The sequence below is a fragment of the Apostichopus japonicus genome, chromosome 3, assembly GCF_037975245.1.
Source record: "Apostichopus japonicus isolate 1M-3 chromosome 3, ASM3797524v1, whole genome shotgun sequence".
Classification (NCBI taxonomy): domain Eukaryota; kingdom Metazoa; phylum Echinodermata; class Holothuroidea; order Aspidochirotida; family Stichopodidae; genus Apostichopus; species Apostichopus japonicus.
Genome location: NC_092563.1, coordinates 16,072,765 through 16,098,311, shown reverse-complemented (window position 1 = coordinate 16,098,311; position 25,547 = coordinate 16,072,765). Strand labels below are relative to the sequence as shown.

Sequence of the window (25,547 nt, the reverse complement as noted above, 5' to 3'; positions counted from 1 at the left end):
GAACATAAAATTCTTTATCAGATATCTCTGAAATATTATGTTTATTTAGCTTTATACATACATACTTGAATAATAGATACATGTTTAGTATGGGATCATAAAATTTGACATTATGTATCCATGAGTATACTTTGGACTTCATCAATATGATAACTGATTCCTGATACGGTTCTTTATATGTTGCTGCATTAGTCAATAGATAATCCCTCTTCAGTTTGGTGTGCACAAGTTCCTGAAATGTTTACATGTATGGCTTACCACACTGTGAATATGTTTGGGCATCGAAACCACTGAACATTTTTGTTTTCTGCTTTACTAATAATAAAAGGTGATGAAGCACAGTTTACTCAAAGTTTTAAGGATACCATCATAACAAGTAGTTATTCTACCAAGTTTTTTAGGGGTAACAACTATGATTAATAGTAAGCTTTCGTGGCAGGATCACATTTGCAACGTTACTCAATCTGTTTCTAACATCGTTGGTGTTATGATTAGATGAATTTATAATATTTTTGATCTATTATTATTAACTATAGATGCATTAAGTTTACTACACCTTACTTACAGTATCCTATCATGGGGTAATTTCTAACCCACATTTTGTATATGGATAAACTGTTTATTCTTCAAAAGAATAAACAATGTAATATAAACAATGAACAATAAACAATTTGAACAATAATGAGAACAATGAACAAATTTGATCAAACGTTTCAACCTACTGTACACCCGGGTACACACCTTTTCATCATTATAAATCTACTTTAAAATCAATTTTTGGTGACAAGTTGGAACTGAAGTCTGGTTGATACTTGATATTTGACTTTCAGTTAGATCACGCTTGCAGCAGTTGTACTCCTCTCATTTGAGCTGGAGTTTTGCCGATTTGAAAATTGGCGTGGCTCATCATATTACATACATAACTGTATGTATAAATGGTTGTGGCAGGGAAGAAAAGTGGCCATATAACCATATCTTTAGCATCTTATACCGCAACAACCCTGATATTGATAATATAAAACTGTACTCACTAGAACTCTAAATGGTCATCGATTATATAAACTATTCTAGTCGTTGTGATCTTAACATCATTAAACCTCTTTTTTTCCGTCTATTTCTCATTTCAGTGTGCGTCATGTTTATGAAAGCCCTTGGATCGGAGGAGTACAGGGAGGTTGGTAACACATTTATGGTTCACATGACGTTTTAACTTAAATTCTCCTCCTCCTCCTCCTCCTCCTCCTCCTCCTCCTCCTCCTCCTCCTCCTCCTCCTCCTCCTCCTCCTCCTCCTCCTCCTCCTCCTCCTCCTCCTCCTCCTCCTCCTCCTCCTCCTATTACTTGTATCTGCTTTTGAACACCATTTGAAACTAGGAGTAAGTAGTACTATAAACATGTAGTGACTTAACCGTTCTAATTTATTTATGACCAACTTTGTTTTATATTCGCTACTGGTTTCGCTACTGATTTCTGTTTAGTGACCACTAACAGGTGATAAGGAAAGTGTTTTGAAATACATGCTTCATTCTTCGAGTGGTTGTTGTTTGCACATAAATCTTGTATCATAGCCTCGAGTAAAACGGTGACATTTTTATCCCCCTCTAAAAGAATATATGAAATAAAAAGAAAATAGTTATTAAGGATAATAGATATATAATATCCATTTAAAAGTTATAAATGTGTTAGTTGGTTAATGCCAAATTAGAAACTGTTGGACACTTTTGTAACACTCTTAAAAAAAATTCTGTTCTCTTCTGACAACTACTGTATAAATTGTCCATTTTCTTTTAATCTCGCCATTGTCTTGCAAATTTTTGCAGTGGAAGACTGACTTGAATGTAATTTTCAAACTGTCTAGAGATTTTAACGCGACAACTCGAGGTGCAGGTAACATTCACTTTTGTGGGAAAATACAATTTTCAGGTGCTCCAACTTTATTTACCCATGATTGCACAATCCCTGTTTCCAACAGATGGATGATAGTGTTTAAAGCTGTATAATACATTCCGATATGAACACACACAATTCCCAATGCTTATCTTATATCTGCCTAAATCATTATCCCATTCAGTATTGATAGGGTCCCTTCATTCACATTTTATTTATGCTTTACAGTAGGCCATCTTTGCCATGTGCAAAGAAAGAGCAATGAGTATTAATTTTGAAAAGAAAACGAAAAGGAGAAAAGTAATTCATTCCAATTAAATTTAAGACTAATTACTATATTGTTTCAGACATGCATTGGAAATTACTACGAGGGATTAAGATAAGATAACAATACTCCCAATGCAATTTAAATACAAATTCTCTCCCATGCCTCTGATAATGTTATCATTTTATCACTTGTTTGTGCCCCCCCCCCCCCCCCGCCTCCTCTCTTTCTTTTCTTCTTAAATTTGCCACTCCTTTGTGAACGCTTAAAAAGGCTAGCTATGTCAATTTAGTTAAAAAAGAAAAGTGTTTTTATGGATTAAATTTGCATCAGTCAACAAACAGTAAGGTAGTCTAATATATTCTGTAATTTGCCACTCCTTTGTGAACACTTAAAAAGACTAGTTATGTCAATTTAGTTAAAAAAGGAAAAGTGTTTTTATGGATTAAATTTACATCGGTCAACATACAGTAAGGTAGTCTAATATATTCTGTAATTTGCCAATCCTTTGTGAACGCTTAAAAAGGCAAGCTATGTCAATTTAGTTAAAAAAGGAAAAAGTGTTTTTATGGATTAAATTTGCATCAGTCATTATACAGTATGGTAGGGAAATCTATACTGTAATTTGCCACTCTTTTGTGAACGCTTGAAAAGGCTAGTTATGTCAATTTGGTTAAAAAAGGAAAAGTGTTTTTATGGATTTATTTTGCATCAGTCAACATACAGTATGGTAGTCTAATATATACTGAATACTGTAGTAAAATTGATACCTGCCAAAGAGGGATATGAAAGGGGAATTCCCCAGTGAATAGTAACTTGCCATTATTGTCTCGCCTTCTTGTGAAGGGCTCCGGAAGGGTACAGTATTTGAGTAGTGATGATAATGGGTTGGAATTTCCCAACAAATTACAAAAAGCTTTTGTCTGGTTCGCCCTCATAAAAAAAGAAAGAAAATAAATTCAGTGCAACGAACGAACGAAGGAATCCACCATGATTCGCAATTCATTTACTGGAAATGTTGCGTAGTTAGAGTACATGACTAAACAGTTAATGGATGATCATCAAACACAGTATGTTTGAAAATTCTTAAAGTACAATTATAGTTCTTCTGTGCTTAAAGTTCATGAAATTTACGGAATCAAAAATAATCTGAAGGAGTTTACCGGAGCTCAGCTGTGACATTATGTAGCTGAGCTGTTTCTATTAAATCCTCAATCTTTGCTGAAATTGTTTGGAATTTTGTTGTAGAGTGGAGTAGCTGATACGGTTTGCTCTAGATCTCAGTCACATGCAATTAGAAAAGGGTTTAATAGCTACTTGGCGGTGAAGATCCCGGTCTGCTGTATATATAGTATAAAAAGAAGAATAAGAAGAATATATAAACAGAAGACGTGGCCAAAGCTGCCATCTGTTAAACTCTGGATGCATTATTAAACCACTTGGCTAACCTTGGTCTTTACAATAAAAATCATTTCGGTATTGAAAGAATTAAAGGGTGTGAAGACTCGCGTACAAAGAAATGTCTAATGCCGTTAATCTGACCTAGTTTCGAATGAGGTGTAACAGAAGTGTTAGACACCACCATCGATCCCAGAAAATACACACACAGCTTGCTACCGTCGATAATTAGACACTAGTGTACAGTCAATACATGTAGCTACGGTCAATACCCACAACACAGTGTACATAGCAGCGTGGACATCTCAGGTCCAGCTAAAGATAACGAGGTATCATGTTTCATTACTGTCTGCATTTTGTAGCGACAAGAAGAAAACGTCACTTGCAACAACGGAAAGTTAACTTTTTCAGAGAGCGGCACGTGATTTGGGGCGAGTCTTCAATGCTTTTAAACCATTTGGTTAATCTTGGTCTTTACAAAAAAACTCATTTCCATGCTGAAAGAATAAAGAAAAGACCAGTGACTCATAATATTATTAACTGCTATTGAAAAGAACAAAATAGGTAGCATTTAGGAACTGAACCGATGCCATGAAACTCAAAAATACTCTTCCTGTTTTACCATATACTGTAGACACAGATTTGACGTTACTAAACCACTTGGTTAACCTTTGGTTTCACCTTGGTCCTTTACAAAAAATTAATTTCTGTACTGAAAGGATTAAGAAAGGACCAGTGAATCATATTATTAACTGCTATTGAAAAGAACAAAATAGGTAGCATAGGAACTGAACTGATGCCATGCCTCCAGAAACTCAAAAATACTCTTCCTGTTTTACTATATAGACACAGATTTGACGTTCCTAGGAGGAACTCATGTGGTAGATCGCGCTTTACCCAGCTGATTTCAAATCACATTCTAGCCAAAAGTTGTTAATATGGTCGCAACATTTCTGTTAAAATTGCTTATAACTTTTACAAGCCTCATTGCTGTTGGAATCCATGTTTAAACCAATATATTAATGTCAAAGTCCCACATGACCGACTTTACAAAACCTCACCAGGCTGAAATTATGCGCAATTTTCAGTATGATCATTGGTGTTATCTGAAGGTGTTACCTTAGAAGGTGTTATGTGAAGGTCACACTCTACTGTCTCTATGCAAGCTTCTGTAGCTTCTAAACTACAGTAACAACATGGGAAGGTACTGTAGCATACTCCAAGGTTCCCCATTGACTTACACAGATTATCTCTAACGTAAATGTTGTCTGTAATGTGGTTTTCACTACGTAGGTAAATAATAACCATATACTCGATAGCTGAAATGTGTGGCCATTCGTGGCAACATTCAGTTCCTTGTGTGCCATGATCATGTAGATTTTCACATTAATATGAGAACGACACTTAAGTACTCGCACGTAATCAAATTTCCTACACTTCTCGTTAAAGGTCTAAAGTGGTCTAGAATTGCGGCAATTGACCTAATTTTCTCACCGGATGTACTTTCATCTATGCTCTGTAAGATACATTCAAAGCCACAACCCACCTCAACCCCCTCCCTCAAACCCCCCCCCCTCCAAAAATCAAATCACTACTGTATTTTCTCCTGTTGTTTTTTGGGTGCATACTGTCTGAGAAAGAACAAACCTGTGGCCTGATATCCACATCATAGGGATTATGCCACCATTGTGGTCAGAGTTGCATGACTGTTCAAAAATGTTTTTTGCAAATTATGGTTAGTCACTAAGGTACAAGTTTTATGGACGTATCTGGTAGCATCATGGTAGGGTGAAATCATTGTTATGGCAAACCTGTGAAAATATCTTCTTCTTTTTTTGGAATAAATGTACAAATTATTGATTCACAGAAGTAAAGCATGATACGGTGCTATACTTTCCCTTCGTTTGCATTTTGGCACCTTATAAAGATTGACACGTCAGTTGTATTTAAAACACAAATGTAGGGATTTTGCCGGTAGACGTATAAAAATAACTACACTAAACAAAACAGGTCAAAAGAGATATTTTACATATCATCAAAGATCTACTGTATTGTGCATAATTTGCGCTGGTGTGGTTTTGTAAAAGTCAGTCATGTGGGACTTTGAAAATTCTGTTTGATGCAATCTTCAAACGAAATGTACAAACCAATTTGCTGTGATAAAAGGGCTTTTCAAAGGCAAGAAATGGTTGGAAATTGGCCAATTTGTTTGAGCTGCAAGTGGCAAAAGTATTCCAGGTTTAACTCTGCACTTCCATTCTTTACCTGCGAAACATTTCATTTGCGGTCGTTTTCGTTCTGATCTTCTCAATTGTAGGTTGGCAGAACCGAGGTAATCATGAACAACCTGAACCCTCGTTTCGTCAAGAAGTTTCTCGTGGACTACTTTTTCGAGGAAGTACAGAATTTGAAGTTTGAAGTGTAAGTTACAGTATATGGATCTATTTCTTGAGTCATGCAGTTGGCGATTGCAAAGTCTTGAAGAGAAGTTGGTAAATTGTTTTTTTTTTGGCCTAACATCCGAAGGATTTACCACCAAAGAGCAGAGATGAAATGAGCGAGAGGCAGTGACTCCTCGGCGTGTATGAACCGTAATTAAATAAATAAACTCAAATAAATAAACTCACGGTGGCAATGGTGATGTAATGACACACAGTTCTGTAGGTGGCATACTGTAAGTTTAGAATATGTTTGGCAAATTTGGATGGTCTCAACACAGATGCCAAGAAACATTCATGACAGGGATTTGTAAATAAATTTTTGTAGCTCCAATGGATTGCAAAGAAACTTTCCATACATTTTGAGTGTTGCTGATAACATAAAAAGTCAAATCTCCTCGGCACTAATCCCCATCATTTTGTTCAGGTCTGAACCCTCTCATACATATAAATTGTCCTTGGGAAAGATGCTTTATCTCACTTGCCTCTCTCCACCCAAGGGTTAAATGGGTACCTGTGAGGTAACTTGTCATTGGGCGTAGTATATAACTGCTGCCGCCTGGAGGGATTGTCTCTGGGACAGGTTATCATCGACCAGGGGTATTATCACGTCCGTAAAGCGCTTTGAGACCTATCACTGGTGTAAAGCGCTATATAAAAATCAAATATTATGATTATAAACGTTGATAATTAAAAGCAGAATGATTCGCTGGCTTTTCTATAAAAATACAGGTGAGAATTTTAACATGTTATTTTCACAGACATGAATTTTTCCATTTTTCCATTTTTTCCCTTTTTTCCATTTTTCCATTTTTCCATTTTTCTATTTTATAGATACGATGTGGACTCTAAGTCAGCAGACCTAAAGAAACATGTAAGCATTCCACTGCAAAGTTAACCATTTCTCAAATCAATTTTTCTGTTTTTTATGTCTGGTGTATCGTGAAAATTGATCTTTGGACCCCACTGGCTCGTTGAAAAGTTGAACACGCATCTTGATATATGAATTGTAAACTTTTAGAGGGCTCGTGCAAGTTAAAAGTAAAGAAAAAGTTGACAGAGCATCCCAGAGTACTGAATATAAGAAGAGTTGATGAACTTTCCATTGTCAGTACAGGTACATGACATTCCTGAGATATTTTAAAAGTCCAACGTTCCTTGTTCCATCCTGGTCTCGTTTGTCTACGTGTCCACTGTTCAATATTTGTTGAGTGCTGTAGTACAATGCAACAAGTTTTCGCTGCAAAAGATACTAAGGATTTTGATTTCTAAACTTTATTGGTACTGTGTATTTGTTATTCAAATAAAATTTTGAAATATCTGTACAACTTTTCAGCCCAGAATGTTAAATATGGGCAGTGGCAAAGGATATATATAGATATAGATATATATAGATATATATATATATATATTTGTACTGTATATATATATATACTGTATAATATATATACTGTATATATATATATATATATATATTATATATATATATATATATATTATATATATATATATATATATATATATATATATATATATATATATACAGTATATATATTATACAGTATATATATATATATATATATACACCACCTTCTCAAAGTACAGTACTAGTTATTACAGTTTATCTCTCCAGTAGAGATAAGGTGTTGATTGTATCCTTTTGGTGAGACAGCAAAGCCCTGACATTGCTTGATATTAGCTTAGCCTTAGGGGCAGTAAAGATAAAGATGCTGGGGGGATCATATCTAGAAATTCAGATTAATGTGTCATGCAACTTCAATAGTCAATGCTAAAGTGCACATAAAACATTGGCCGTATTCAAACAGGAGCATGCTTCTTTGCAGCAGTGTTCTATTATCATTACTTACTGCACAGTACTGTAGTGCTAATAAATAATTAGTATTCAATGCAAGCTACAGTAACATGCTACAGTAGTGCTAATAAATACTCCCCTTTTCTTTGTGAGTTTGAAAAGGAAATGTACACTTGCAGATGTGGTCTAATTCTACCCCAGCTGAATGAAAAAAATCCCCCTGACTGAACCAACCCCCCAACTGACCCCCGTCCCTAACTGAACCCCCCACCCCACTGATAATGTTGTGGATAGGAGGGTTGGCTCCTTGACTCTCCCCATTTGCATACACTATTTAATGATAATCTTACTAAAGTCCCCTTAAAAAAGCTCCTAGTCGTTTGTCTGCCATTAATAGATTTAATAGATGGCTCGTCAGCTCTTGATTCCACAATCCGTGATTTTTAGATCACACGGCAGATATAAACTTGCTATTATGTACAATACGCTATTGTTCTTGACATTAGAAGCTTGAGTTTTTTTCTTTTTCTTTTTTCTCTCTTTTGATAGGATTTCATTGGTAAAATGGAATGTACAATGGGTGAAATCATGGCTGCTGGTGGAGGCAAGATAACAAAGGAACTTAAGTTAGTACTGAAATACAATAATATTCATTTTGTTTCATTTAATAAAACTTTCTTCGTATATATATATATTATTTGTTTTATTTAAATTATATGTTAAACAACTTTGTAAATTTGTAAAAGTAAACGTATGAAATAGAAAATGCCAATAAGTGGACAATGGATGATAAGCTTAACAACAACATTGTAATAATGTTGAAAGTGACAGATAGAGTGGAAGCATTTTTTAATTACAGTAGGTAAATATCAGAAGTTAGGCCACTATAAACAACTAAATCCTTCGACAATAACAATTCCAGTCAGCAGGCTTACTCGTTGTGGTTGCCAAGATTCACTTGATGTATAATTTGTTGATATTGTCCAATAAAAAATAGCTACAATCCCATCAATAGCTACTTAGTATCAGCAAAAAAGAAACATGTTTCTTAATATGTGAAATGGGAAATTTTTCAAAATTGAAATTTATATTACTCATTAATGAGAGATAAAGATGCTTCTTGAGAACGAATATAAGAAAAAAGCAAATAATGTCATATTTGGCCCATTTGGATTGATAATTCAGTGAAAATAATGACAATTACTTTTTGGATTGTACTAAGTAAATATGTAGATGAATGAGTATTTCATGAAAGCTTCACACGAACGGAGGTTTACCGTAACGGGACGGGAACACAACTCTTAAACAGTTCCTTGAAGAAAAAACTTTTCGGTAGGTTGCCGGATACTTTCACCTAGTCAAAAAAAAAATAAAGCTACAGCTTTTAGAACTTGTTGAAGGAGATACTACAAAGTCAATAGTCCAATGCTAGTTTTCATGCATACTGAGCACCAATTTCGGCGTTGGTTGTGGCTTAGTTCTTATCATGGAAGCTCTTGGGTCATGGTCGTAAAAGACTGTGGACTGCCGATATGTTTAAGGCAATCTGCTGTAACGAACAGTAAAAAACAAGTGACCGTTTGGAACATTGACCACACAGTGGCAATTACTGTGCTTAGTTTACACAGTATGTATAGAGCTTCATAAAAGGTTTTTTTTTTCATGAGACTTTGCAGACTGCTGATGTAAGGCAATCTGCTGCAACAAACAGTAAAAACAAGTGACCGTGTGGAACACTAACCACACAGTGGCAATTACTGTGCTTAGTTTACACAGTATGTATAGAGCTTCATAAAAGGGTTTTTTTTTTCATGAGACTTTGCAGACTGCTGATATAAGGCAATCTGCTGCAACAAACAGTAATACCGTGTGGAACACTAACCACACAGTGGCATAAACTGTGCTTAGTTTACACAGTATGTTTAGAGCTATATAAAATGTTTTTGATTTTGTTTCATGAGAGATTCCAACATTATACAGTGGCTTAATAGGGACATAGAAAAAACATAAGTGTCCCCAAATCTCAAAATTTTGACTTTTTATCTCAAAATTTTGACTTTTGAAGTCCAAATGTAGATTTTTGTTTTTGACCTCTTAAGTCACCTTTTGACTTTTTATACCAACATTTTGATTCTTTCCCATGTTCCTATTAATCCACCGTAATACAATATCATATCCTGCCGTTTTTTCTTCTTTTTTTGCAGAGGTTCCGTAAAGAAGTGTGGAAGTATAACCGTGAGGGGAGAAGAACTCAGCTCATGCAGGGTGATAAGTTTGAATAGGTTTTCTTTTATATAAGCAATAATTATAGTTAGTGAATAATTCTTAAATATCCTAATCTCAGTGCTCAAAACTGAATTTATATTATGAAAAAGTACCGTCGGTCCTTATATCCGATGAGTATATGTTTGATTTGAAGGCTCCTCTGTAGCCGTTGTCATATTTCCCCCACCCCCCTTTGAGTCAGAATTAAAAATTTGATGAATTTAAAGTGGGGTTGTTTTCCAGTGTATGGCAAATAAATATGACAACATCATTTATGACATAATATCCTTTTTTAATTTAATGTTTGTAATATGTTCAACTCACTGACCGGCTTTTTATCAACAACTCAATTATTTTTTTCTCACAGGATCTGATCACCTTTAAATTCCGAGGCGAAAACCTGGATAAGAAGGACACATTTGGGAAGTCGGACCCATTCCTCCTGATCTACAGGGAAAATCTGGATGAAGGGTAATATATCTTGTGAGAGATTACATAAACGATAATCTCTCGGCACTCGAGTTTGTAGGTAGTGTCTTCGAACAGTCTCAGCAGTCATCCCAGCTATTGATATATAACCAATTTTCAGAACCAGCGTATCATTTTCAGAACCAGCGTATCATTTTCAGAACCAGCATATCTATCATACTAACAAATAAAGTCCCGCTTACCGGCTAAAACTTCTTGTCCCACTTTGATTTCAACATTTTGAAATGTAAAAATTGTGGGTTTTACACAGGGAATAAGCAAAACAATCAATTAAATTCAAAACAATCCTATTAAATCCATGCTTCTCTTTGAGATCTTCAACAACATTTTTGACATACTTTGTATAACCATATATACTTCTTTTTTTTTGTAAATCTTTGCTTTGTGAAAAGTTTATGAAAAGTTTCTGGTGGGTAGCGGGAATCCCATGACCCAAGCTAGCTTGCATGTATTCTTATCACAGTATCGGTATGGATCGTGGGTTGTGAAAGCTTGTGGGCGGTGGATGTAAAAGTTTGTGGACCCCCCTGGCGTTGACATATATTGGAAACATGATTGGAATATTGGAATCCCATGACCCAAGCTAGCTTTCATGTATTCTTATCACAGTATCGGTATTGATCGTGGCTTATGAAAGCTGGTGGGCGGTGGATGTAAAAGTTTGTGGAACCCCCTGGCTTTGAGATATATTGGAAACATGATTTCTCTTTCTCCTTTTTCATTTATCCGACATCCTAACATATTTCTTAGGGCCATGCATCCCATTTTCTCTCACAAATTCTTGAGAAAATTCATACGGAACATCCTTCTACATAATCTGCAAATTTCTTCCTCATATAAACCTACACCCCCCCCTCTCTCTGTCAACCTATGCACTCTCCTTTCTCTATTATTTATCCACTTTCTCCGCTTCGTCATTTATGCCGAACCTTGAGATGGTTCCATATCCAGTACTTCCAACAGGTACACCCTCTGCCATAAAACAGAAGTGATCAAGAAAACTTTGAACCCTTCCTGGAAGCCATTCCAGATTTACTCCAGGGCCCTGTGTAACGGCGATTACGATCGGAAAATCAAATTCGAGTGCTTCGATTGGGACCGAGATGGCGGGTGAGTGTCATATTTCAAAGGTCACGAGAAGACGAAAGCGTTTCTATGCTGCATGTTTCAGAATATAGTGGTTTTAGCCGCTTGTTGTGCGGGGATAGTACCATAAGAAGACAAAAAAGGATTAGTCAATATGAAGGTGGAAATATTAGGAAAGAAACTGTTGGTAGATATAACGCCCCAAATAATATGTAGATACAATAGTGTCATAGTTTCGGTACTGTTACTAGGAGTGTAGGTGGGCGTAGATATGATAGTGTTGTAGTTTGGTATGGTTACTAGGGGTGTAGGTTGGCATAGATATGATAGTGTCATAGTTTCGGTAACTAGGAGTGTAGGTGGGCGTATGTAAGAGAGTGTTTCTTTAGTTTGGTATGGCAACTTGGGGTGCAGGTGGGCATATATATGATAGTGTCTGTAGTTTGGTATGGTAACCAGCGGTGTAAGTGGGAATAGATATGATAGTGTTGTAGTTTGGTACGGTAACCAGGGGTGTTGGCGGGCATAGATATGATAGTGTTGTAGTTTCGTATGGTAAATAGGGGTGTAGGTGGGCATAGATATTATAGTGTTGTAGTTTGGTACGATAACTAGGGGTGTAGGTGGGCATAGATATGATAGTGTTGTAGTTTGGTATGGTAACTAGGAGTTAAGTGGGCATAGTGTTGATAGTGTCTGTAGTTTGGTACGGTAACTAGGAGTGTAGATGGGCCACATGACAGGTATATGTCATCTGATGTTTGATTGAGTAGTAACCTATGGAGACAGGCTGTACAATGCAACTTGAAAAATCCTCCTGACCTTTTTATTTGATACACACAGTACTATGCTATGTTAAAGCATGTACTGTATATATTTTTTTTATACACGCACAGTGTGCGTGAATAACTTTGATCGTTTACTTGTTTATTCAATGACTTCAAGGGAAACAACAATACCCACATATATCATAAAACATAAGTATGTAAATGGAATATAAATGAGCCAATCCCTGGAAAGCAAACAGACATGTTTAAGGAAGCAAGGTTATATTTGGAGATCATTACTGTACACCCACCAAATCCCATGGGTAGGCTGCTTATATGTATATATATATATATATATATATATATATATATATATATATATATATATATATATATGTTTATTAATTTATTATATAAACCACATTGACTGATATAAATGGGGAATGTAGCATAGTTTGGATATTTTCTTCTGTACCTATATATGTCTTCTTTTTTGTTTGTTTCAGTCATGACTTGATTGGTGTCTTTGAGACAAGTGCACGGGAACTATCCAGAGGGCCGTGTCAGACCAATGTTTATCAGGTATGAAAGCCCATTGTAAATGTGCGACCGTCAGACGATGAAAACATGACAAAGCAATTTGTAAAACAGCTGTTGTAAGCATAAGTAAGCATGCTTAAGTAAGCATTCATCTCGTCTCTTATAGAAAAAAATGAGTCTATTAAATAAAGTGATGCAGGTCCAGGTAAAACTAATAGGTATTTGTGTGGTTGGTAATCACATGAATTATCCTTTTTTCTTTTTGTCCATTGTTTTGGCAGTCTATTGTTTGTTGTCACCCAATTGTTTTGGCAGTCTATTGTTTGTTGTCACCCAAATGTTTTGGCAGTCTATTGTTGTCAGCCAATTATTATGGCAGTCTATTGTTGTCACCCAATTGTTTAAGCAGTCTATTGTTGGCACCCAATTGTTTAAGCATTCTATTGTTGTCACCCAATTGCTTTGGCAGTCCATTGGTGGCACCCAATTGTTTTAGCAGTCTTTTGTTGTCACCCAATTGTTTTGGCAGTCCATTGTTGTCACCCAATTGTTTTTGGCAGTCTATTGTTGTCACCCAATTATTATGGCAGTCTATTGTTGTCACCCAATTGATTTGGCGGTCTATTGTTGACACCTGAATCATTTTGGCAGCCCATTGTCGTCACCAAATTGTTTTGACAGTCTATTGTTGTCACCAAATTGTTTTGACAATCTATTGTTGTCACTCCATTGTGTTGGCAGTCTAACGTTGTCACCCTAATCGTTTTGGCAGTCTATTTTTGTAACCCGATTGTTAGCAAGACCAATTCATAAATGAAGAAGGCTGAAAGAAAAAAAACATCCTGGAATATCATGATCGTTACTAAAACTCAAATGTAAAGTTTGACAAAAATAATTCCGTTATTTTTCTTGATCTCTCTTGAAGCTTATTCATCCGAAGAAAAAAGCCAAGAAAAAGAAGTACACACATTCTGGACTCATCTTCATGGAGCAGTACAAGATGGAAAAGGTCTTTTCTTTCTTGGATTACATCCAGGGAGGAACACAGATGAATTTCACGGTTGCTGTAGACTTTACAGCATCAAATGGTTTGTGCATTTCTCATTGTTACGACATTAACAGCTGTTAAGCCTTGCCCAAGGTATCCAGTGTGTAGAACTGTCCAAGGATTCTTCTGTCAATCATATTCTTCGGATAAACGATGTGTTCATATTCGCTGTGTTTTGACTAATTAAAGCCTGATATCCTAAACATCCAAAGCTCTATATTACAGTTATCTGTTACGATATCTAACTGAATAATCATCCTGGAAGGGCAGTTGTTATTGTTGTATTTGTATAAAGCTAAGCAGCCACTTATGCATATAGGATAAAGCTGAATATGGCTTATTACTTACACTTTCAGGTCGGGTGGCTATCCCAATGTACAATCTTAGCACATCGTGGACTATTTATTATTTTGTTGAAAAGTTAGTCCATCAGATTTGTGATCCTTATGTAGCTTGTTGATGGTCGATTGACTTTTCAGCCACGATAGATGTTCAGCGTAGCTGCATTTTTCACTGAAATTGCTGTAATCTGTGGTTAGGACAGTGGTTGATAGTAGCAAGTGGTAATACTTCTCATCTGATTCTAGTCAATTCACCATATCCCCATATGAGTTCAGTCCTCACAAGCCTAACCATGCTGACTACTGAAAGGTGCATATTAAAACCCTGCAGCCTAAGTGACCCACAACCTACAGCCTTTAAAATTTTGGGTCAGTGGGACAGGGTCTTAGTTACTGTTATAGGTATATCTGTATTTATTTTAGAGTCTTGTATCAAGGCCCAGAGAGAGGCCCTTCTCAGAACAGCTTTACAACAGCTAAAACCCCTGGTCACACTGTAACTTGTCATACACACATCCTATAATAGCTATACCCGGGGGGCACTGTGCAACTACATCTACCAATACCCTTCGGGACAACCCATAGTGTGCCATTTTAATTTGGAGCACGCGACTCAACAAGTTACTTCACAGGTCCCCGGTTGTACTACCTGGTAGAAGGAGAGACCAGGTACCTGCAATCAGTAGATTGCAAGATCACCAATTGTCCTCAAGAATTTATTTTGTAAACCTGTACGACCTACCAACCTAACGGTTCCATCCATTTATAGTGTGGGGAAATAGGAAGAACCTGTATTTGGGCCTCAAGAGCTCCCCCCCTCCCCCTCCCCCTCTCCACTTAAAAGACTTTTATTTATCCTTAGTGATCAATTGGTCACAAATTTGGTCCCTTTATTTATGTTTTCAAGTGATCCCTGACAACCAACATCTCTTCATTATATGAATCCATACCAGCCTATAATTCATTTACCTTAGTGCTCATAAGCTTGATATTTATGCGTTGTATGTTTCCTTAGTTACCACCCTGTTTCTATGGTGATTTTTGTTTCTGTCAGGTGATCCGAGACAAGCCACATCTCTTCATTATATGAATCCGTACCAGCCTAATCATTACCTAAGGGCTCTGAGGTCAGTCGGTGATGTTATACAAGATTACGACACAGACAAATTATTCCCGGCTCTTGGATTCGGTGCTAGAGTCCCGCCACATATGACTGTATCCCATGAGTTTTATATGGTATGTGGATGTTAATAATATATCTACCTTTCAAAAGTCAGATAAAATATGTGAAAGTAAAGAATGTGTCACAAAATTTATACAATATGAAATTAGGCCTACAGGCGACATAATTTGGTAAAAGCAAAATCAAGTATTCTGGAAACGTGAAAAGTCATAGAAATTTTTTTTTTTAATAATGGTTCCTACCTTAGTCATTTTTCCCCAAACTGAATAGCCTGTAACACAAGAACATGATAACAGACATCTTCTATGATAAAAGGTCATGGAATTTCTTAGCAATTACCGTTCAAATGTCATGGAAGTTTCCTTTTCATAAAAGTGTTGGGAACTCTTTTTAAGTAACATGCATGATGCAGGCTCAAACACACTGAATCAAATACAAAGTCAATTTCTTGACTAATTTGGAGGCTTTAATATATTGAACAATTTAAGCCAAGGAGTTTCGTCAAGACATTTATGGCTACTTGATATTGTGCTGTCTTGTGAGATAACAGTTAATGCAGTTTATTCAAAATGTTTTCAATATATTTCATGTCCAAGAGAAATGTCTGTTTCTGGTTTTTAGAACGGCCGGTCTGACAATCCCTTCTGTCAAGGTATTGATGGTGTTATTGAGGCTTATAAGATGTCACTATCTAGAGTCCAGCTCTATGGTCCCACCAACTTTGCCCCAGTGATAAACCATGTTGCTAGGTGAGTGAATGCTTGACTTTGCATCTTTCAGGACATAATTGTGACTTCGCCATTCTTTTGGGGGTTGGGTGGGCTTTCAATAACAGTTGTAAAGCCTTGATGGCGGCCAGTGCAGATGTATTCGGGGGGGAGGGGTGTTGAGTGTGTGTTGCCTTTCTTGTATGAGACACCGATATCTCATGAAAGGAAACTTGGAGGATCCCACTCTTGTGTGCAGATGCAAATACATCCATCCAAAAAAAAAAAAAAATGTAAACTAAACATCGAACATAAAACAGAACCTCTGGGGGGATTTTCAAATCTCAGTTTCCTCCTTATAAAAGATCCAAATAAAATTACCAGCGCATAATTTCTGGTTTCTGAGGTTTTTAATGCCATCAAGTTTGATAATGCATAGAATGAGTACCAAGCCTTCCGTTTCTGAAAGTATTCATAACGTGAAGCCTCATATTTTTGGTCATCCCTCCCCCCTTTTCTCAAACCCCCAAGTTTTGCAGCTGCTACGAAGGATGGTTCCGAGTATTTCATTCTCCTCATCATCACCGACGGCATCATAACTGATATGCAGAAGACAAAGAAGGAGATCGTCCGGGCGGCTTCGCTGCCGATGTCCATCATCATAGTCGGAGTAGGAAACGAGGATTTCACAGCCATGGAAGAGCTCGACGGCGACGAGGTGCGATTAAGCTTCCAAGGAAAAGTCGCAGAGAGAGATATCGTTCAGGTAAATCAAAGTCAATTTTTGTTTTTTTCTTCTTCTTTTTTTTTCTTTGGTGTCAGATAGCTAAAGGTAGACTAAAGTTTTATGAAAATTATTCGAAATATAAAATTGGTTTAAATAAAAAAAAAAAACTTCCATTAAACAAAGATGCAGAAAATATTCGAGGGATATTTGGGTGGCTGAAGTTGATTTATACTGAATAAAACAAATTGCTGGAAGTCTTCTGTATTTTATGCTCATAGCATTTTTGTTGTTGTATATGATGAAGTGATGAATTTCCCAAATTTTTGTGATATTTTTTGGGTAAATGCATCTGGCAACAGTAGAGTGAAATGATGCCCACCATGGCCATTCCACTGAAAATGGTCTGGTTTTTTCTCTATTACCAAATTTGTTTAACTCGCTTAATAACTCACATGGGCAAGTAATTATTTTCTAACTCCACAAAGCCAAATTTTGATGAAATTCTAAATACAGAGAACCTTGTAAAAGCTAAAGCATTATCCCAAAATGCATCAGAAAAAAAAAATGTATCAGGATATAAAATCAACAAGAGGATTATAAGAGCAAAGTAAAGCTTTTGACGTCCCAAAAAAAACATTTGCCGTTATGATGTCACAGCCCCCCCCCCCCCCTACTGTGATCCATATCATGGACTAATGCAGGGTTATCCCCAGCCAACACTCAGGCACCATTCAGTCAACCGTATCTTGATAAACAAAAACTGTTAGTAAACTGCTCATCCACTAAAGAGCCTGTGTTAGAAAATGTGTCAAAGTAAGGAGAGGAGGGTGAGGGAAGTAGTTGATTACAGTTATCTATATATATTCATTTATTTATTTCCAGTATAAATATAAATATTTATTACCAGGACATGAAAAGTGAGTACATAATAAGAAAATTTTATTTTCAAATGTTAGTGTACAAAAAAAAAGACAAACAAAAAGATGGTATGTTACAGTTATCTATATATGTATATAAAGTGACAAACGCCTACAGTGGAATTACGATCTTCCTTACCGGTTTCGAACCTCTGGACATACAGTCAGCGTCCATAGCCTAGTGGTTAGGGTGTCCGCGTACAGAGCGGGAGGCCCGTGGTTCGAATCCCGGTGGAGGCTGAAAGTTTTTTCACTGTTCTTGATTTTCCAACTCATTACGATTTTCATTTATATATATATATATATATATATATATATATATATATATATATATATATATATATATATATGTATAAACACAGCGGCCATTTTTTTTCTTTCTGTTTTCTTCATTTTTTTTATTTTTTCATTTCATTTATTTATTTCCAGTTTAAATATAAATCTTTATTACCAGGACATCAAAAGTGAGTACGTAATAAGAAAATAAAATTTAAAATGTTAGTGTCTGTGTCACACTTTAAGATGAAGTGAAATACCGTTCTGTTTCGTCTTTCAGTTTGTTCCATTTAGAGACTTTGAAAATGCTAACAATGCGGTCATCAGTCAAGCTCAACTCGCAAAAGAAGTTTTAGCGGAAATTCCAGACCAGTTTCTATCCTATATGAGGTCTAACGGGGTCAAACCGAGGCCGAGACGTGGATCGATCACATCGGTGGCATCGCAGAGCTCAGCTATCGCCTCTGCTCCAGAGCTTCGGTAGCATTTTATGATACCTTGGTTCGATTTTACTTGTGAGTATGTCATGTTATTGTGAGTTGATTATTTTATGATTGTGGATAAAAGCATTATATTGTGAAGTTCATAATAATAAGTAAAAAAAAAAATTATCGAGTTATTGAAGGTCATATCATTCACTGTGAAATAAATCATTTCATCATGAATGGATAATTTTTAAGTTTATGAATTAATTTTTATTGTGAATAGGTCATGTTATTGTGAGTAGATCATTTTTATCGTGAACCGACTTATTGAAATCACTGACTGTTTAATCAAGAAGGGATCAATTAAACCACGATGGTAGATCACTTTTGTCATCAGTAGGTCAAGCTTTTTCAGAATAGATGGTGTCGTCCTTAGTAGATCTTATAAAAGTTGCCCCCCCCCTTCCCCCCCAAAAAATGTGACTTGACCTTTGTTCTTCTTTCTTCTTTTTGAGATGACAAAATCAGTTGTGATAAAACTCTTCTGACACACCAAGTACCGTAACGAGAGAAGCTACTTTAGCGTGGGATGTAAGGAATGCAACCTCTCAAGATATCTCATCATTGGTGTCAACGGTGGGAATATTCCTTCAGCAGCTGTGTGACAAGTTCCAGCATTACGAATGCTTTCACTTCCATTGAAGAAGATGGTCTTTCTTATACACAATTTAATTTCCATTTGGATAAATTCTTACGGTTCATGCCAAATATGGGAGATGGAAGAAATCATGTATAAAGATTGTATTCATTATGTATCAGATTCGTAATCAAGAAATCATAATTTTTTGGGGGGTTTGTTTTTGGAGACTAATGAGTATTCATGAGACTAATGAGTATTCATGAAGCAATGAGTATTCATGAGACTGCAGTATTCATGAACTGATGAGTATTCATGAAGCAATGAGTATTCATGAGACTGATGAGTATTCATGAGACTGATGAGTATTCATGAGACTGATGAGTATTCATGAGACTGCAGTATTCATGAGACTGATGAGTAATCATGAGACTGATGAGTATTCATGAGACTGATGAGTATTCATGAGACTGGTTCATGATTGCCTTTACATAGTGTCTTGGGAAGGCTGAAATGTGTGAGAGCTGAGTCACACTGATGGTCTCATATCGCAACTTTGTATCTTCTTAAAGTCACGAGCTTTAGGCAAATGATAAATGATAAACAAATGTATATATACTCCATGGAAATGGCAACTTCCCGTTCAGAACCATGTGCACAGAGTGTACTGTTGTCAGTGTCTGTATCACCTGCAAAGCTAGTACCTTGACCAACTCAAGGTTAAAACCTTTTTCTTGTTGGAGTCAAAGTAGTGCTTAAAAGATACCCCCCTTGCAAAAAAATTAAAAATAATAAATAAATAAGAAGAAAAAGAAGAATGAATAAAACCTACTGTGATCTTCATAGTTGTACTTATGATAACCATGTTCAAGATCTGCTTTATTGTCTCCAATTAAAGCACACTATAGTGAGGAAATTTTTGTGATTAGGTAATGGACCATGCCAGGGTCGTAAATTTTCCTCAGGCTATAAAGTTAGGCCTGCATAGAGTCTTAACACCGTAAAGCTCTTTGTGTAAACACTGTGTAGAAATATATTCATGTCTAAAATGTAGTTCATCATTAAGCATATCAAAGACCCTCATACAAGAAAAAAATATATGGCAGGCATTGCAGACTAATTGGTAAAAAGAGGTCATTTTACAACCAAGGCAGGTTGTTTACGTAATTTCAAGAAACTTTTCCACGATAGCGTGCTATAGTTGGGGTCTCTACAGCAGACCTTTAAGGAGTACCCTCACAGATTTCAGGCTGAACGGATCACTTTTTGAATTCTAACAACAGTAATTATATTTTGATAGCATGTTTCTGAACATATCAGGATTTATTTATCATGTATTCAGAACAAGAATTAAATGTTTGGTGTTTGTGTTTAAAAAGTTGAGCTTTTCTTATCAGAATCTGTCATATTTATTGCGCTTGATAAATTGCTCAGATAAGAACAGATCCTCCTGTTTCAAAAGGATTTATGCAATTTAGTAAATAACCTCTTGTGATAACTCACAATTAGGGGACAATACTTATGCAAATTACAAAATCATACATATGCAGATTAATAGGACAGCTGGATCGTTTTAGGAAATAAAAGTGTAGCTTATAATTAAACAGCAATGCATGACAGAAATGATAGGATAGGTCCTTGATACCTACAAGACATTAAGATTTTAACATTGTTGTATATGAAGACTTCAATGCATTCCTGCATGAAAACTTGAAATGGATTTGAGGTAATAGATATTGTTAAATAGCAGTTAACCACAATACTAATGATTAATTAATTTATTAATAGAAATTTAACTGTTCGACATCTTTTTGAATAATGACGCAATTTGTATGTGAAAGAAGTAATCATTTTAAATTTGATATGATTCATTTTACAAAAGATGAATGTCTTAAATAGTGTCTTAGTATCAAATTTTTTCAAAAGAGAATTGATCTGTTTGATGAAGTTAGCTTTGAGTGAAACTAACAAGTAATCATCAAGTAAAGTCATATATTTTCACGACCAATACTGGTTATGAATTGTGACCTTAAAATGTTGCTTTGAAGTTATCTGTTGAAACCCACTACATGTTGCAAATAACGATCCCGATGACGTTGGATCAGTGTTTTATCTGTTCGTTGGTTGGTTGGTCGATAAATTGAACGTACAAAGATTCTGCAGCATTGCATTTTAGAATATTAACCCACGAAGGACTGAAATTACTCAAATTAAGAGAGAAAAAACATTTTACATTTTTCAGAATGTTAACCCACGAAGGACTGAAATTACTCAAATTAAGAGAGAAAAAACATTTTGCATTTTTCAGAATGTTAACCTACGAAGGACTGAAATAACTCAACTTGAGAGACAAGACACATTTTGCTATGTGATACTAGAATGTATGTTATTTCCTCATAGACATGAGAGGGGGATATCTAAGCATGATTCTTTATAGTAAATTTATACCGACCACTTTTTGGGATTTAAGCCAGATAGAACATTTACTATGATCGCTGGGATAGTTGGTTGATTGATGTCGTTGTTGTTAGCAGCTCAATCAACTCTTAGTTATCAGGCAAATGATGGGAAACATCCAAGAGGTTGCAATGTCAGTGTTGTATGACTGTATGCTTTTATCGGCCAATGAGATGTAAGCCCACGGTTTAAATAAATACCACTCCTATCTTGTCTTCTGTCGTCTCCTAATCTCAAAGATGTAAGCTTTCTGCGCAAAACGTTTGGGTTCGTACATCGGCGTTGCTTTTGTTTTCATTGGGAGCATGTAAAAATGTAAAAATTAGCATGTAATTAATAAATATGTTGAATTTGATATGTAGGTGGTAGCAATTAAAAATAAAAGATGAATATTATTGTATTAAAGATTAATTTTGGTTTTGGTTTTTGCGTCACTCAGTCCCCAAGCCACTTGACGTTCACACGTGTTTGGTTACTCCTCAATCTATCCCAGAGCTGCCTGTGGTTAAAATGATCTGGCTGCTCGAAATTAGCGTATTAAAAACGCTAAACTAGCGGATGGTTTCAGTCGGGAAAACGTTTGCCCGATTTCGGGACTCGTCATACAGTTTTGGTAGAACAAAGCGAGAGAAATTGATTCCAGGTCGCGTGGGTTCTATTTGATATTTGTTTAAATTTGAATTTTTTTAAATTTGGTTGTTTGAATTTGACATCATCAGTGACATGACTGAAAATTCCCAGACGAAATTGTAGCATTTAAGGTAGTGACGCAATAAGAGTTATGAAGTGCTTCTGTATTTATGCCATTAGCAACTCATAGCCTTTAGTTTGAATGTAGCTTTAGATGTGCTAATGTTTTGATAGATAATTTTATCAATTTTATATCAGTTGATTTTGTCACCTGATTTTAAGAAGCGAGGAGAGAGTAAAGTATTGTTCATGAAGGGTAATAGGTCTTCCTTGAGAATTGAAGAAGTGTTTGTATGATAGTTTAAATGATTTTACGTTTGCTTTTTACAGCTAATTATACAGATTCCATACATGATTCTTTTGAATACATATTAAAAATAAAAAAGAAAAACGATGGATCGAAGAACCAGGTTTTTATTTTCTTCTTTTCTGTGTTTATTGTTTGTTCCTCTATGTAGAAGCTCTTACAACTTTATCGTGCAATGTTTAATAATTTTTTATATATACAGGCGCGTATCCAGGATTTTCAAACCCGGGGGGCGTGGATTACTATCTAAGCGGAGCGCCACCATCGGTTGGCGCGCAGCGTACAAGAAAATTTCTTATTTTGATACCCCCCAGATCACCGGAAACGGCACTTCTCGGGCTTGAAATGACCAACCAGATGTATACTTTTTGCCTGATAACCATGTATTTCCTAATAGTTTTTTTTTTGCATCCATAACCTTTTTGAAGATTGTCAACCCGGCACACATCATGTTCGACCTGATCGCATCTCCTGTGGGTCTTTGCTTTGTAGGTGATTCTACGTCGCGGCCCACAATACCCGTCAGCCCCACTTTTTAAGGTTTTAAGCCCCATATTTGTTCAGAATTTGAAAATTCACATTTCTCGTGAATAAACTCACTTCAAAACATACCCACAATGTTGTACAAAATTTCATCTATGGACAACCAATATAGAAAAACTTCCTTCAACCCCTAACAGACCGGTCAAAATTGCACGAGTAGAGGGAAGTGTGATGCAGAATGTTGGTCAGAAATTTTCGAAACTTCAGACACAGTTAATTTATTGGTGTACAAATATTAAAACCTCTTATAACGGCTATTATAAAACTTGGTTGAAGGAAATGAAAAAATAGCAGATATTTCCGAAACCGAACACTACACACATAGGCGTAGGAGGCGCGGCGGCAGTGGCGGAGCTAGGGGTATTGGTCAGGAGGGGCGAGAATGGTCTGTAGGGGCACTTTCGACACTATCTAAGCGGAGCGCCACCACTGGTTGGCGCGTAGCGTACAGAAAATTTTTGAGTAAAGATACTCCCTAGATCGCCGGAAATGACCCTTTCCGGGCCTGGCTAATTTGCAGATAAACGAAGAATAAGGTGTCATCGCCAAATTACACCAACAAAATGTGACAAATGTCAATAAGTAGATGAGAGCGCAATAAAAAAGTCAATAATCTAGAATAAGTAAAAAGTGGTAAAGAGCTGAAAAAGGCGCCAGCAGTCCATTTGAGTCCGTCAGGGGGGCATCCGCCCCCATGACCGTATGGACGCTCCGCCACTGCGCGGCGGGGGTGCAGCCCCAATTCGCCATTACTAATGTAAAAGAGAGTTTTGACATAATTGGACCTCCATGCTTTTTATACATCTACATGAGACATGCCGTTGTTTACATTAGCATCCCGCGGTATACTGCGCAATTTTAACGGAACGTACGGTACATGATGGCATGCGATGTAATAACCGATGCTTGCTTATTTGATATTGACATTAACACGTTGAGCGCGCGCGAAAATTTTTGGTTATTTTTTCAGTCAAGTCGGACAGTTTTGAGGCTTTTCATCCTGGAACGCCATTTTCATGCTCACTGATAATTATGATGTGATATCTGCTGTTTGCGTTACAAATTCAAACAGGCGCGTAGCGAGGAATTTGTCAAGGGAGGGGCGAAGCCTGTAGGCAAATTATCTAATCGTAGCGCCACCACAGGTTGGCGCGAAGCGTACAAGGAAATTTTGGCCGAAAATGCCTCCCAGATCGCTGGAAATGGCACTACCCAGGACCATTTGTTAGCGAGAAGCGTACAAGCAAATTTTGGCAAAAAATGTCTCCCAGATCGCTGGAAATGACACTTCCCAGGCCTTGTAAGTTGCATCTAAGCACTTTCTATTTTGAAATTACTTAGCGATATCATTTAAAAAAATGCTGAATGTGGGGGGGGGGGGGGTCAGACGGGCGGTCGCCCCCATCCCAAAAATCGTCATGTTCCCCGACGACGCTGTCGAGTTTGAGACCAGCCACAGTTGGTTTCATAGCACAATTCTACACACGCGTTATGATAGACCATATATAGTATATATATAGATCATTAGTGAGAGAGGAAAACGGAAACGTCAAAAAATGGAGTTGTCGGTGTAAGGGGTAGGGTGAGTCAAACTTTTACGAAATCATTGATCCGTCACTGGCTACCCTTCAGCGCTGTAATGATGTCACTGTTCCTCTTTCTCTTCCCGGTGTCTTCGCGTTTTTCTTTTACTCCCTCCTTTTCTCCTTTTTCTCTCTTTCTTCATTTTCTTTTCCCTTCCTTCCTCTCCTCCTCCTCTTTTCCCCCTTTTTTTCCTTTTTTCTTCTCTTTTTTTCTCTCCTCTTTTTCTTACCCGGGGGGCGCGCGCCCCCAACGCCCCCCCCTGGATACGCACCTGATATACTCAAAAAGATATTTTACCAACAACTTCTTTCAGAGATTAATTCATAAAATTGTCAATGAATCACAAAGTTTGAAAGGTTAAAAGTACCTAGTAACATTAGAGACTAATTTTGCATCCTACTTACTCTCCCCAATGTAGTAAACAAAAAATGTTGCCAAAAAATCGTCTAAGACATGGCTACTTGGTCCAAGTATTATCTCCCTGCTAATATCTTACAAGAATGCTGTTAATAAATGTGGCCAACAACTATGGTGGGTCCAGAGGAAGGGAAATGCAAAGGAAATGGAATTTTCCAAAACGGGCTGGAGTCGTTGGGGGTCATGGTCCCTCAATATTTCCAACAATGCTTATCATGCAGGTATGGTGCCACCATAGGGAGAAAATAACAATGACAATGCTGAACGTTGCTGTCTAACTTGTGTCCCTCAATCTTCTGCCCATTCCTCCTCCTCCTCCCACCCTCCCCCCCCCCCCCCAGG

At 36.7% G+C, this 25,547-nt stretch overlaps 1 protein-coding gene across 3 annotated transcripts in view; it reads left to right on the top strand.

The window, feature by feature from the left end:
- The window catches only part of LOC139964862 (copine-8-like), a 28,774-nt gene extending 6,014 nt beyond the window's left edge, over positions 1-22,760 (top strand). Inside the window, exons 3-17 of one of the 3 annotated variants that reach the window (XR_011792116.1) lie at positions 1,128-1,174; positions 5,866-5,969; positions 6,821-6,860; positions 8,349-8,425; positions 10,004-10,064; positions 10,432-10,535; positions 11,505-11,663; positions 12,913-12,988; positions 13,872-14,034; positions 15,390-15,571; positions 16,140-16,267; positions 16,757-16,991; positions 18,426-18,660; positions 19,086-20,364; positions 20,450-22,760. Coding sequence is in view for 2 of the 3 variants with exons in the window: in XM_071966913.1 (XP_071823014.1) it covers positions 1,128-1,174; positions 5,866-5,969; positions 6,821-6,860; positions 8,349-8,425; positions 10,004-10,064; positions 10,432-10,535; positions 11,505-11,663; positions 12,913-12,988; positions 13,872-14,034; positions 15,390-15,571; positions 16,140-16,267; positions 16,757-16,991; positions 18,426-18,629 (1,580 nt within the window). In the remaining variant the exon portion in view is untranslated. Of the gene's footprint in view, positions 1-1,127; positions 1,175-5,865; positions 5,970-6,820; positions 6,861-8,348; positions 8,426-10,003; positions 10,065-10,431; positions 10,536-11,504; positions 11,664-12,912; positions 12,989-13,871; positions 14,035-15,389; positions 15,572-16,139; positions 16,268-16,756; positions 16,992-18,425; positions 18,661-19,085 lie in introns of all 3 variants that reach the window. The other 2 variants (XM_071966913.1, XM_071966925.1) reach the window with 2 other exon arrangements.
- Positions 22,761-25,547: the final 2,787 nt, after the last annotated feature.